At 24.7% G+C, this 14,635-nt stretch overlaps 2 protein-coding genes across 2 annotated transcripts; both read left to right on the forward strand.

The window, feature by feature from the left end:
• Positions 1 to 3,575: 3,575 nt before the first annotated feature.
• Positions 3,576 to 3,974, forward strand: OCT59_016985 (uncharacterized protein; the record flags this gene model as incomplete). Its single annotated transcript, XM_025326882.1, has 2 exons — positions 3,576 to 3,681; positions 3,823 to 3,974. The coding sequence occupies 2 exons, from the start codon at positions 3,576 to 3,578 to the stop codon at positions 3,972 to 3,974; spliced, it is 258 nt and encodes an 85-aa protein (XP_025173923.1).
• Positions 3,975 to 5,370: 1,396 nt separating this feature from the next.
• On the forward strand, positions 5,371 to 5,926 carry OCT59_016986 (uncharacterized protein; the record flags this gene model as incomplete). The annotated part of the gene is made up of 2 exons (XM_025326881.1): positions 5,371 to 5,429; positions 5,521 to 5,926. The coding sequence occupies 2 exons, from the start codon at positions 5,371 to 5,373 to the stop codon at positions 5,924 to 5,926; spliced, it is 465 nt and encodes a 154-aa protein (XP_025173922.1).
• Between the last annotated feature and the right edge of the window lie 8,709 nt (positions 5,927 to 14,635).

Below are 14,635 nucleotides of genomic sequence, written 5' to 3' on the forward strand. Positions count from 1 at the left end.
TATGAAAAAATGTTGAACTAAATTCAAAAATTATACTTATTATACTTATTTAAGAACATATAGGATGGTATCTTAATTATTTATATATATTTGCAGGTAATAAGACTTGAAATGACACATTAATGTTAATGATTGCATTGAATTATAACATTTAAACATAATAGTTCAGTTTAAAGTAATTTCATATAAAAATGTAGTATTATTTGGGCTGACACATTGATGTGAATAAAAATACATTATTAGTCAAATTAAATAATGTAATTAAATCTATTGTCTTTAAAATGTATTACATATTCATATTCTTTGATAATATGAGTCAATATTAACATATATTTGTCAATAATTAACAAAGAACAATTTAATATATTCATCATATGCAACATGACTTGGACTGACACATTGATGTGAATAATTCTGAATTAAAAGTCTTTATAGTTACAGTCACAATAGTGTTACATACATTTCATTGCATTATTTAATATATATCTTTTCCATTGTACATCTTTATTATAAATAACTACTATACTACTATGAGACTTGAAAATAAACCAGGAATATGTCTTAATAAAAAATAGAATTTCTTGATAGTTAAAACTTTTGATTCAGGATTGTTCACATCAATGTATCAGTCAAAGTCATACTGCATACAATAAAACATATTACATCATGTTCTTCATTAATTACTGATAAATGAATGGTAATATTGACTCATATTAACAAAGAATTTATTCATTCTTTAATTAAATTGCCGATCAAAAAATTCTCACACTAAGTAGTTTAAGTAGTTCATATGTAATAAATTAATCTGTGCAGACAATCCAAGTATGAAAGTAAAAACATTTTTTTTTAAAAAAAAATAGACAGTATATTAATATTATATTTAATCGCATTATTTAATTTGACTAATAATGCACTTCTTATTCACATCAATGTGTCAGTCTAAATAATACTGTTATGATAGAAAAATTAGGTGATGAAATCATATAATATAATGGGTGATCAAACTAATCAATGGTAATTAATAATTGTTGTGGCTGAAATTGAAATCTAGCTGATCTTTAAATTCAAATTAAAATTTGCCAATCAATTAAATGAAATTGAAATTTTGTCTTTCAGTTAAAGGGTTGTATTTGAAATTAAAATTTATCTGAAATTAAAATCAGACATAGTTGATTGCTTATCTATTGTATATCTGTTGTAACTGAAATAGAAATTTGACTGAATTTAAAATTCAGATATGGTAATTCTGGAAAAGTTGATTGAATTTTAAATTCAGTTAAATTTCAGTCACAACATATATATCCAAACATTTAATTTGAAGTTCAGAAAATTTAATTTCAGTAATTGAAACTGAATTTAAATTTTATTTAGATTTTAATTTTGAGTGAAACAATTAGTATAACTGAATTTCAAATTCAGTTAAAATTTTAATTTCATTATAATATTAAGTAATAGTGATTAGTGACTACTCTAAAAATATACTTTGCAGAACTTTTTATAATAAAACCATATTATAACTAAGTCAAAAATTTATTGTAGACCTTATAACTAAGATTTGGTCATGATATACTGTAGTTTCACATCATTATATAAGATTAAATTGATTATGTATAAAGTTGATGCATATTAAGGAGATCATCATAAAGTTATGTTAAGTTATAGTCAAGTTATATTAAATGTATAGTCAAAATGTATTAAATGTATATTAAAGTTATATTATGTAAATATTAAATAAGTACAATTATATTAAAGTTATGGTAAAATTATATTTTGAAGTTGTAAATAACTAAATAAGTTATTAAGTAATGGTAAAGTTCCTATTCTAAGCTTATTAACCCTAACAATTAAACTCTAATAACCATACTTCTCATATTCAAAAAGGAGAAATCTGGCCAGAACCTGAAAAAATATCATCAAGAGAAGAAAATCAATGAAATGTTTCTTAAATAATTCATACACAGGTTGAAAGCTACAAAATCAGGGATTATCTAGGCTATCCTAAAAGGACCTAGATGGTCACCAATTTTTTTTTATTTATTTTTGCAGGGTGCCTGATTGGTAACTATAAAATGGCCCAATCGTGCAGGGTAAGGTTATCAATAGAGTACCTATTCATTCGCAACTGGATATCAATAGGATTGACCTTATTGTTATCCAGTTTTTTTTTATTTATTTGTTAGATTAATCTATTGTTATCCATTTTTCTTATTTGGTAGCTTACCGATTGATGTCATTTTGGTTAATTGTATCAATATATATGTTGTAGGTGGAAATGGAATCCAGTGGATTCTGAATCCAAATAATGTGGATTTTGGATTTCATATCAACTTATGTGGAAGTAGAATATTCCATTTCCACATGATATTTGTTATCACACGATATTGTGCAATGTAGTACATTATTTTGTTTACATAACTGATAATATATATTGCATCATTGATTGTACTGTATTGAAAGTTTCACATAAAAACTTTTTCCTTGTCAAACCAAGAAGAATACAATTTTTTTCCTAAAAAACTTTTTAATGATTTGGCTAATAAATATCTTGAAAAAAAACTCCTAAAAGATGTTGTAAAACTTTTATTTCTTGTAGTGATTATGACCTTATTATCTCAGTACTTCACGAACATAATAATATAAAAATAGGAACTGCTAAAGATTGAAATTGGATAAAAGATACTTTTCATATTAGAGAGTTAGAAGCTGAAAGTAATCCTAATATACAAGTAGTAACAATTATAAAAGATAAAAATGAAGCAGAAATTATATGTACTGTTTGCCATTTTGACCGTCTTTATGATGTTTGTATAAAGTTAATGCAAGTGTTTTGAAACATGTAGGAGCAACAAAAATGTGGAACATGGTAGGTATTAATTATATAATATTACAAAATTTAAAATGTATTTATAAATAAATTATAAATAAATTCTTTTTATTTTTAAATTGGAAAACAATATGATTACATACCTCAATCATTTGTAAGAGAATTTTGTGGAGTATGCTTAACATGTGCTAAACATAGACAATTTCCCAATTCTCTTGCAACCAGACCTATTGTGACATCAAAATTCCTTTCTCGTGTCCAAGTTGATTTAATCAGCTTAACATTTCAACCTGTAGGAGAACAACTGCCATGTTCATGATCATTTTACTAGATTCTCTTGGGCAAGATGTCTGGTTAGTAAAAGAGCTTCAGAAGTGGCAGTATTTTTATATGATATCTTTACAGTATTTGGGCACCAATAATTCTGCAATTAGACAATGGTAAAGAGTTTACAGCTAAAATTATTAGGCCAGTTCATTTCTGATCATTCAGAATTTTGATCAGTTTTTAGTTGAATAATATTGGTTAATAAATTGGTATAACTCAATTAGTGACCTGGTTTTCCCAAACTAAAAAAAGGTGGAATTTTTTTGATCATATTTTAAAATAGGCAAAGCACAACAAAAACAAATGGGCTGATTGGTTATTTGAAATTTTTTTGCAACCAATGATCAGTGTACTCAATTTTGATTTTGATTATATGTTCAGATTGGCTAACAGATTTTGCAATCAAAAACCCGAACAATCAGAAATGAACTGGCCTATTGTTGAGTTATTAACCTTTTGGCCAGAAGTACATATCATAAATGGACGTCCAAGGCACCCTCAATCACAGGGTTTAGTCAAAATAGCTAATGGTATTCTGCAAACTAAGCTTGGAAAATAGATGGAAGATAATAATACAAATAATTGGATAGAAGGATTGCCTTTAATTATATATAAGATTTGTATATTATATGGTTAAAACTATATAAAATTAATTGATTTATTATTTTTAGATGCAATGAATGTTCAAACTGTTCGTGCAACTGGTAAATCTCCTTACTCATTTGTATTTGGAAAAGATCCCATGTGCCATTTTTCAATACTTGATGATTCACATAAACAAAATATTGCTGATGAAAAGGCATTACCAGATAACTTTTCTTAAGGATCTTATAGAGCCAGAAAATTATATGGATGAAAATAAGGAACAAGAAATTCAAATTAATTTGGTAGATATTTGTTATTTTTGTTTAATAATTTAATTTGGGTATTGCTAAATCTCACCAGTGGTGACTTTCACCGTTATTAATGTTGGCAGAAATTATGATTTAGCCAGAATTATAAAAAATTTTTTTGCAAATTTTTACCGAGAAAAAAAATTGAATGTAAGTAGTTTTTTTAAATATTGAACATGTTTTACTTAATAAAAAAACTTAATTTATTTGACCAAAGTAAGGAAATTACACTTTAAATTTAATAGACAGAAAAAAAAAATTTGAAAGTTAATACCATTATGAGAAATGCAATTTTTTCCAAAAGTATTACATTTACACTCATGAAATTTGATACACAACTAGTTTTAATCTTGCTGAACAACGATTTCATTTGACTAAAGTGGTGAAATTACACTCTGAAGTTCACAAATAAAAAAAAAAATTCAAAAGTTAGTACCATTATGAAAAATGTAATTCTTTCCACAAGTATTATACTTACATCCATGAAATTTTATATACAACTAGTTTCAACCTCGCTGAACGACCTTCACTTAATAAAGAAAGATGATATCATTTGACTAAAGTGTTGAAATTACACTTTGAATTTGGTAAACAGAAAAACAAATATTTAAATGTGTTTTTTTTTTTCATAAATATTATATCTAACTTTATGAAATTGAAATATACTCCTATGGGTTTAATAGGACCCCAAAAAATACATATGGAAGTCATAAATGATCGGCAAGATTTTGGCCTAAAATAAGCAACTTTTCAGGGCCGGAATTATGATAATGCTAGCCAGTATCAAAATGGACAATAAAATTTAGGCCAGCACTATCTAAAAAAGGCAAGATTTTCATGAAAATTTAGGTTCTTTTTAAGCAAACTCAAATGTGACCTTTTTATGTATTTTTCGGGGTCCTGGTTTAATAGTGTAACAAAAGTAATATTTTTTGTATTAAAAACACATAAAATATTAAAAGAAAAGCAAAGCAAGCAAAGCAAAAACAAATTTCATAAATATGATAAATATATGTTATGTTGTGTAACATAAGTAATCACATGATTACATGACCGGTGAAAATCATCACCGGTGAAAATTTCACAATTCCATTTAATTTTGCTTTAATTTTAAAATTTATAATGTTTATTATATAGCAAGAGAGTTCAATACAAGAATGGGAAAATAATAATCATAATTATATATTGGATGATGATAGCCAATTAATATTATCAATGGCAAGTTAAAATATTTATTTATTTTATAATTTTATTTTAATTTATATTAATTTAATTTACTTTATATATAGGATACAATACTTACTAGTACAAGTACTATTGGTAAGGATGATTAAGAAAATTCCTATATTCGACAAAAGAAATATAGAAGACGAAAAAATCATAAAGTAAGATAAAAATAATATAATAAAAATTTGATTTCTATTCTAATCTTTATTGAAACTAAACAATATTAAATGGTTTCTATTTGTTTTATAGTCTAAATACACAATCACATCATCAACTTTTTTGTGATTATGCTAACAAGTCACTTGTTAATTATAGAAACCAAATGAAAGATCAAATGTTAAAGAATAATAAGCATCCACTTGAATATTCAATTAATGACTATGTGTGTCTTGCAATACCAAGAATTGACAGAAATAGTATTGATCGATGTAAAAAGTATTCAGATCAAACGTATAAATTACAATGCAAAAATGGTATACTTGATATTTCTTTTAGCGCAAATGAACTTATGCCACTAGGACCTAATGAATATAGAAAACTTGAAAATTGTCAAAGTGATATTATTAGTGTAAGAGAAGCTGCAAGAATGCAGTCTACATCAGCTATAACTAGGGTCCAAAGCAATTGTAAGGGAAAATGTAAAAAATGTTTGTAAATGTAAACGCTCTAACTTACCATCCCTATAAAAAGTATTTATATTTAAAATAAAATTAAAAACTTTTTAAAATATATTTAAATTATACTTAAAATATATTTAATTTAAAAATTGCGAAATACTTATAATATACTTAAAATGTATTTAAAATTATCTTAAAATATATTTCTAATATATTTAATTTTTGCCAAAATACTTAAAATATACTTAAATTATACTTAAATCAAAATTTAAGTACACAGTGAAATTCGATAAACTGGATCTTTGATAAACCGGATTTGGCCCTAAACCGGACTTTTTTGCTGGAACCAAATCATGTATATTAAAATAGTTTTGATATACCGGAGTTTACTAGTAAAAGCTCGATATTCGATATAACGGATCAATTTTCTAACCAGCTATAGTAAAAATGATTCGATAAACCTAGGCACGTGATCATTAACCAATAAAATTTAAGTAACGTGATGCGGTAAATCTTAATTCTGGCTGAAGTTATGTATTACTTATATATTCAATTAAAAATATTTTATATTCATTTTCAACTTAAAACTAAGATGAAAAATTAAAATATAGTGCATATTAATTTTATTAGCATGAATTTTTTAAAAAAATTCAGTATAATAGATTTCCAATATATCGAAATTTTTTCGCTATACCGGATATCCCGATAAACCAGATAATTTTAGTGGAACTGATAGATCCGGTTTATCGAATTTCACTGTGTATAGATATATTTTTTACATACTTAAAATATACTTATAATATATTTTATAATATATTTTAAGTATATTTTAAATACATAAAAAATATACTTATAATAGTCTTATAATATACTTAAATTTTAATTTAAATATAATTTAAATATATTTTAAGTATATGGGCAAAAATTAAATATATTAGACATATGTTTTAAGATAATTTTAAGTATATTTTAGATATATTAAAAATATATTTTAAGTATTTTGCAATTTTTAAATTAAGTATATTTCAAATATATTTTAAATATATTTTAAGTATAATACTTTTTATAGGGCATGTGGAAGTAGTTGTCATCCACATAGTAATAAATGTTTAAATAGAGAATAGTCAAGATAATAAATTTTAATAAAATGTAAGATTTCGTATTCTATAATTAAGGCCATACAAACTTGATTTTATGGTTTTCATAATATAAAAATTTCATCAATAACCCGGCAACCCGGCTTTTAATTTTTTTTTCAAAAATTTTATATGTGAAATTTTTTTTCAATTTTTAAAAAATTCTCACCCGGCATAGTAACAATATAAAAATTTTTTTTTAAGACCTAACAAAAACTGACCCGGCCGGACTATGAAAACCATTTTTACCACTTTGTGTCGCCTAAATAACTATTCCTAAAAAATTCTATTATTACATATAAGTGATTTATGTGAAAACGGAATATTCTATTTCCACATAAGTTAATATGAGATCTGAAATTCACATTATGTGGATTCAGAATCCACTGGATTCCATTTCCACCTACAATATATATGATCTTTTTAATACATATTCTTCATTTTAAGTATTTTATCTAGATTTTCAAGTTCAAATATATACCAAAATTATTTTCTGATTACTGTTAATAAGTCCTAAAATAATATTATTATCTTCTTTACTTGAATAAAATACAATACTTAAATGGAAATAAGTTTTTCTACAATTGCTTGAAATACAGGTTATTTGCTAATGATAAAAACATTTGTAATCTTAAAAGAAGAGAAGCCTTTAGAATTTTAATAAAAAGAATAATATTTATTAACTGCAATAAGATTTTCATATACTAAGGCAACAAGAAGTGCATCATCAACAGCTTGTCTATATACTAAGTTATTCTTATTTTGTATTTGGCTTTGTTACTTCTAGTATTCTAGTGGGTAAGGCTGTTCCAGTTTGATTATTTATTTAATGTCCCCCACCCCTCTCTATTTTTTAAAAAATTTGAGATCTAATAAACACATATTATCTGTTATTAAATACCCCCTCTATTTTTGAAAAAATTTAAAAGCTAATAAACATATAGTGATAAATATTCCCTTTAAATTTTGCCTGAAATTTTCAAATTTTCCTATGTTTATTTATTTAGTTTGTTTAACTTAAGCCTCCCTCCTCCCTTAATTTTATAAAAAGGTCTGGACATTAAACAAACAATTAAATTGGAACAGCCTAATTATTAAATATTATTTAACAATATATAATATATATATATATAAATACAAAAAGAAATATTATAACTTACCATTAGGTAAATTTTGGCATTATCATCTCATTACTCTTTAGTTCTCCTTTTTGTTTAATTTGAAGTAATTTTTTCAGTATTAGTTCTCCTTTTTGTTTAACTTGAAGAGTAATTTTTTTAGTATTCTTGTTATTTAAATCTGATTGGAAACTTAACTTAAGAGTTACCCTAACTTTGCAAAATAAAAAATGACATGCCTATTTTTTATTACAGAGATTATGCCTTAGAAAGTGATAAAACTAAACAGTATTAATATTATCACATGTAATATTGTTCTTCACTTGCCTATTATAAAAAGAAATTATTAGTAGTGCATCAATTTTATTTAGTGATAAAAGAAGGTATGTAGCCAATTTCTCCTCCAGAATTAGCAGACTTGTATAAAATTAGGGTGCCCAAAATGAGATCAATGGATTGGTTACCAAAGTAATTCTTCTAAACCAAAATGCATTGAACTTAGGAGTTACCTAACTTTGCAAAATAAATATAACGTACCTTATTTTTTATTACAACATAAATTTCCTGATTAAACAGAGATTTTGTCTTAGAAAGTGATAAAGCCAAACAGTATCAAGATTATTACATGATATTGTTTTCATTTACCTAATTGATACCATATACAGATCACGCTATATAGTTAACAATATCAGGTGTTCTTTATTTTAATAGTGATAGTCCTTATAATTGGTTGTTATGCTAATCGTGCTATCCTGGAAAGGAAGGAAAATTTTACTAATTTGGTTAGCTAAGTATAGGGTACGTTTTTATATTATTGATATTGATATTGATATTGATATTAATATTTGTATTGATATTGTATTGATATTGATATTGATATTGAATTGATATTGATATTGATATTGAGTTAATATTGAGTTCAATATTACGAACAATGGTCGTTTATATAAAAAAAAAATTGATCATAATTTGCAGCATGATCTGAATTGGTTGATCAAAAATCATGAGCTAACCATATATTGACATCAAGGAATTATGAATTGTCAATTGGCTGGCCAAAAATCTGGAAGCTACCCTATAAAAAAAGAAAATTCGGAATTTGTCCTGAAAAGTATGGAAAATGTCTGGAAATTTTCCATGCGTCTGGAAAACATTCGGAAATGGTCATGTTTTGAAACACTTTCCGGACGCACAAATTCCAGACATTTTCTTGACACTCCAGAATTTGTCCAGAATCGAGCATCCAGAAAATGTTCCAAAACATGACCGTTTCCGAATGTTTTCTGGATGCATGGAAAATTTCTGGACATTTTCCATACTTTTCAGGACAAATTCTGAATTTTCTTTTTTTATAGGGCTAACTACATATTAACATCAAGGAAATATTTATTATTCGTATACATTGTTTAGGAGGCTAATTTTTGTAATTAATTATAATAGGAATTGAAGGAAATTAAATATACAAAGTGAATAACATTCTTAAATAAATGAACCTGATCAAATATAAAAAAAAAATATGTCTGAATTTTATTAAAATATACATATATCCAAATGTATAAGACTAATTTTAACCTGAGGTGATTTAACCTGGGTGATTTAACCTAGTAGGCTAGTACTAGTAAATTTTATATAATTATATGAATTATTCACCCCTATTATGTGATAAATTTGATTCGGCTGACTAATATTTATAGTTACACTATATGTTTATTTTATTTTTTTTGTTTTTTCTTTCCCCCTTGTTTTTTTTTCTGTTCTCTCTGTTTCGTTTTATTTTCCTTTCTTTTCCCATTCCATTTCCTTTTTTTGTTTATTATTTTTATCTGCTTTCTTTTTTTTTCTTTAGTACATTTTTTTAGGCTCTTTCAGGTTTTACAATTTCTATATCTTAATGTGTTAAAAAGATACATTCTCTTTTTTTATTGGTTTTGTTTTTTAATTTTGTTCCTTACTAACTATATTTTCTTTTCTTTATGCCATTCTTTAAATCCTTTCTCTTCAACATTATATGACGCATTTTGCTCTTAACTTGCTTTTATTTGGTCATTAACTTTTTTTGGGTTCACTCTTAAACTTAATTATGGGGATTTTTTCTTTTTTCTTTGTGGTGGTATCTTTTTTTATTCTTTAATATTTAGGTTCTTGCTTATTTTCTAATTTTTATTCTTTACTAACTATCTTTTCTTTACTCTATACTGCTCTTTGACTTAATATGTTTTACTTTTCTGTCACAAATTTTACTTTTTGATTTCATAGGTTTCATCATCATTTCATTCTTTAACTTTTTACATGAGTTTTATTCTTCATTCTTATAGCTTTATTCTTTTGTTTGCTTTGTTATTGTCATATATTTTTTCATGTATATGTACCATAATTACTAGTCCTGTTAAAAACAAATAAAGTATGAATTTTTTCTTATTAATAAACTTTGATTAAATGTTTTTAAACAAAAAAATTTTGAAAATAACTGAAAAGTGTTGCAAATTTTCAGTAACGTAAATAAATTAAATTAACCAATTAAAATTGATTGGTATAAAATATAAATTTTTAGGGGGGGTGATTTAACCTGGCTTATTTAACCTGGAGGGCAAGTTGGCAAAACTCTATCCAAATTATATAAAAAATATATATATCCAAAAATATATATATATCGGAATTTTATTTTATTAAAAAATATATATCTGAATTTTATTAAAAATAATATATATACCCAAATTTATTAAAAAAAATATATATATCCAAATTTATTAAATTTATTTATTAAAAAACATTATACGAGTTTATTTATTAAAAAATTATATAAAAAATATATATATCCAAAAATATATATATCTGAATTTTATTTTATTAAAAAATATATATCTGAATTTTATTTTATTAAAAAAAAATACATCCAAATTTTATTAAAAAAATATATATCTGAATTTTATTAAAAATAATATATATACCCGAATTTATTAAAAAAAATATATATATCCAAATTTATTAAATTTATTTATTAAAAAACATTATACGAGTTTATTTATTAAAAAAAAGCATTATGCAAATTTAGTAATTATTAAAAAACATTATACAAATTTAATTATTAAAATATATATTACATGAATTGATTTATTAAAAACATGGGATCCATACAAAATCCCAAATGTCAAAATCCTGAATGGTACGAAATCCCGAAATATTGATCAACATTAAGCATAATGCTGCCCGGTTTGGGATTTTTGGGATTTTGACATTCAGGATTTTGTACCAGACCCAAAAACATATGTGGATGTAGAATCGTCCAAATTTGATTTGAAATATCCTACAATATTAAGTTTATAATCATGTGAAATAAATTTTATTGAATTATTTTATTTTGGTTAGAAATGAAAAAATTTTTTTAAAAAAATTGTTTTTTATAAATTCTTCTTTTAAGGCCAATTACAAGATTATTAAATCAAAACGTAAAAAACAAATTAAAATATTTTAGATGAAAAAAAAAATAAAATAAATTATTTATTTATTTCAAACAAAATTAAATTATATCTTATCAATACTTTTGTTTTTGCAAAAAAGTGTTAAAATTTATGGTATATATCATACTCTTAGAAAGGGCCAGTCACCGGCCCTAGGGTATGACTCTAGTTTACCTATTATAAGAAAGAAATTGTTAGTAGTGCATCAAAATTTTATTTAGTGATAAAAGAAGGTACATAGCCAATTCCTCCTCCAGAATTAGCAGACTTATATCAACTACAAAATTAGGATGCCTGCATTGCGATCTATGGATTGGTTACCAAAGATGTCAATACAGTAATTCTCCTAAGTCAAGACGCAGTCAACCAGGAGTTACCCTAACTTTGCAAAATAAAAAATGACACACCTTAAGTTTCCTTGAATTTTCCTCCTTTAGAAAGTGATAAAACCAAAATTATTATTATTGTATCTGTGATATAGATAGCAGTGATGTTATATTAATGTAAATTATTAAAATATTACATTTCAGTGAAATGTAAATTATGAATAAGGTAACAACATATAGGATGGTTATTTATATATATTTACAGGCAGTAAGACTTGGAATGACATATTAATGTTAATAATTGCATTGAATTATATCATTTAAACATAATAGTTCAGATTAAAGTAATTTCATATAAAAATGTAGCATTATTTGGGCTGACACATTGATGTGATACATTATTAGTCAAATTAAAATAATATAATTAAATAAAATATTAATATATCAGTCAAAATCATATTGTCTTATTTTTTTTTTATTGCATATTCTTTGTTAATATGAGTCAATATTACCAAGCATTTGTAAGTAATTAATGAAGAACATGTAATATATTTCATTGTAGGCAGCATGACTTAGGCTGACACATTGATGTAAATAATCCTGAATCAAAAGTCTTTATAGTCACAGTCACAAAGGTGTCACAATTAATATGAAAAAAAGTACTATTGCATTTCATTACATTATTTAATATATATCTTTTTAATTGTATTTTTAAATTTCTTTTTCATAAATTGAATAATATTACTACCAAAAAATTAATATTAACCAAATGATTACAGTATTTAAAATTTCATTCATGTCACTATCCTTTTTTTCTCAAAGAAATACAAGAATGAGACTTGAGAATAAACAAGAAATACATTATAACTGTATCAAATTTGTTTGACTACAATGACCTTTCCTTAAATGAACAATTAATACTTGCTGCTTGCATATAATAATAATCACCAACTATGGCACAATTTTTAACTAAATCAACTTTTTATTGAAAGGACTTTGAAATTTGATTTTTTTTTATTCAAATGTTTAATGTGATTCTTACAAAATCAAAATTTTAAAAATCCATCTATAAATTGAACTGATGTTGGACAACTTCCCAACAACCTTTTTCCTGATATACCCTTTGCCAACAATAATTGCCCGACAAAACATATTCCTGAATGAACATTTTACTAACATGACACATTCCCTAGTGGACATCCCTATAAAAAAAGAAAATTCGGAATTTGTCCTGAAAAGTATGGAAAATGTCCAGAAATTTTCCGTGCGTCCGGAAAACATTCGGAAACGGTCACGTTTTGGAACACTTTCCGGACGCAAAAATTCCAGACATTTTCTTGACACTCCAGAATTTGTCCAGAATTTGTCCAGAATCAAGCGTCCAGAAAATGTTCCAAAACATGACCGTTTCCGAATGTTTTCCGGACGCACGGAAAGTTTCCGGACATTTTCCATACTTTTCAGGACAAATTCCGAATTTTCTTTTTTTATAGGGCATACATTATACTGACATGCTATTTTCCCTGATATGACATTATCCCAACAACACATATCCTGACAGACATTTTCCTGACATGTTAAAAATGATTTGCAAAAAGTAATTTTTTACTGTAATAATGTATCATGTTTATAAATATAAATATAATTCTCTTACATGCTATCACAACTAAAAATTCAAAAAGATTAAATTTGTAAGGAAACAATTTGAAAAAAAAACAACAAATCTTAACACAGAGATCCTTTTCATGTCAAGATATGTTGACCCTCTAAAAAAGCCATTTTTATATTCCATCTCATTCCGTTAAAGGCTCATATTTCTAGAATTAATAACCTTATTATATCACAAATTATTTACATTTTCCGTGAATGGATCTGTAAAAGGCAAAGGGTATGTCAGGAAAAAGGTTGTCAGGAAATCGTGGTGTAACCAAATTGAATCTGTATTATTTGATTTTCATCAGGAAATATTCAATGTGCAATTTATGCATAAAAAAATCACAATAAATGCAAAATCTTGTTGGAATTGCTAGTTTAATTGTGTACCCTCAAAATACATATTATTTGCATATTTAGTAATGTAATTTTATCAATAAATTAATAATAAAGGCATATTTAAATTTGAATGTATTTAGGTATTTGAATATAGCTTTAAACTTTAAAAGGAAAATATTTTATAAAATAAATATATATTCTTTTACTTTTTGTATTTTGCATAATTCCAATTTTTTGTTATTTATATAAATTTGACTGAATTCATTATTTTATCAATAAATTAATAATAAATTATATACATTTGAATGAATTCATTATGCATTTAAATATACTAATTTATTCACTTGTACTATATATCTATTATATCATTATTCATAAATACATTATATATTTGTCTTGTAAGGAAGTAGTCTATAAATAATTATTATTAATTAATATTAATTAATATGTAAAAATTTCTGCAGGGAAAATTAAGAATTTGTCTCTAACTTTTTCATAATTCTGCAAAGATTCTATCATTTGAAGTAAATCCAGAAGGCTAAAAATGCATCCTGATAAGTATAATTGGTATCTTAATAAGCCTTACTCAATTTTTTAAATAAAAAATGACAATACCTATTTTTTATTACATAGAGATTATTCCTTAGAAAGTGATAAAATTAAACAGTATTAATATTATCACATGTATCTATAGGTGATACTGTTCTTCATTTGCCT

Source organism: Rhizophagus irregularis, chromosome 25 (genome assembly GCF_026210795.1).
Source record: "Rhizophagus irregularis chromosome 25, complete sequence".
Lineage (NCBI taxonomy): Eukaryota > Fungi > Glomeromycota > Glomeromycetes > Glomerales > Glomeraceae > Rhizophagus > Rhizophagus irregularis.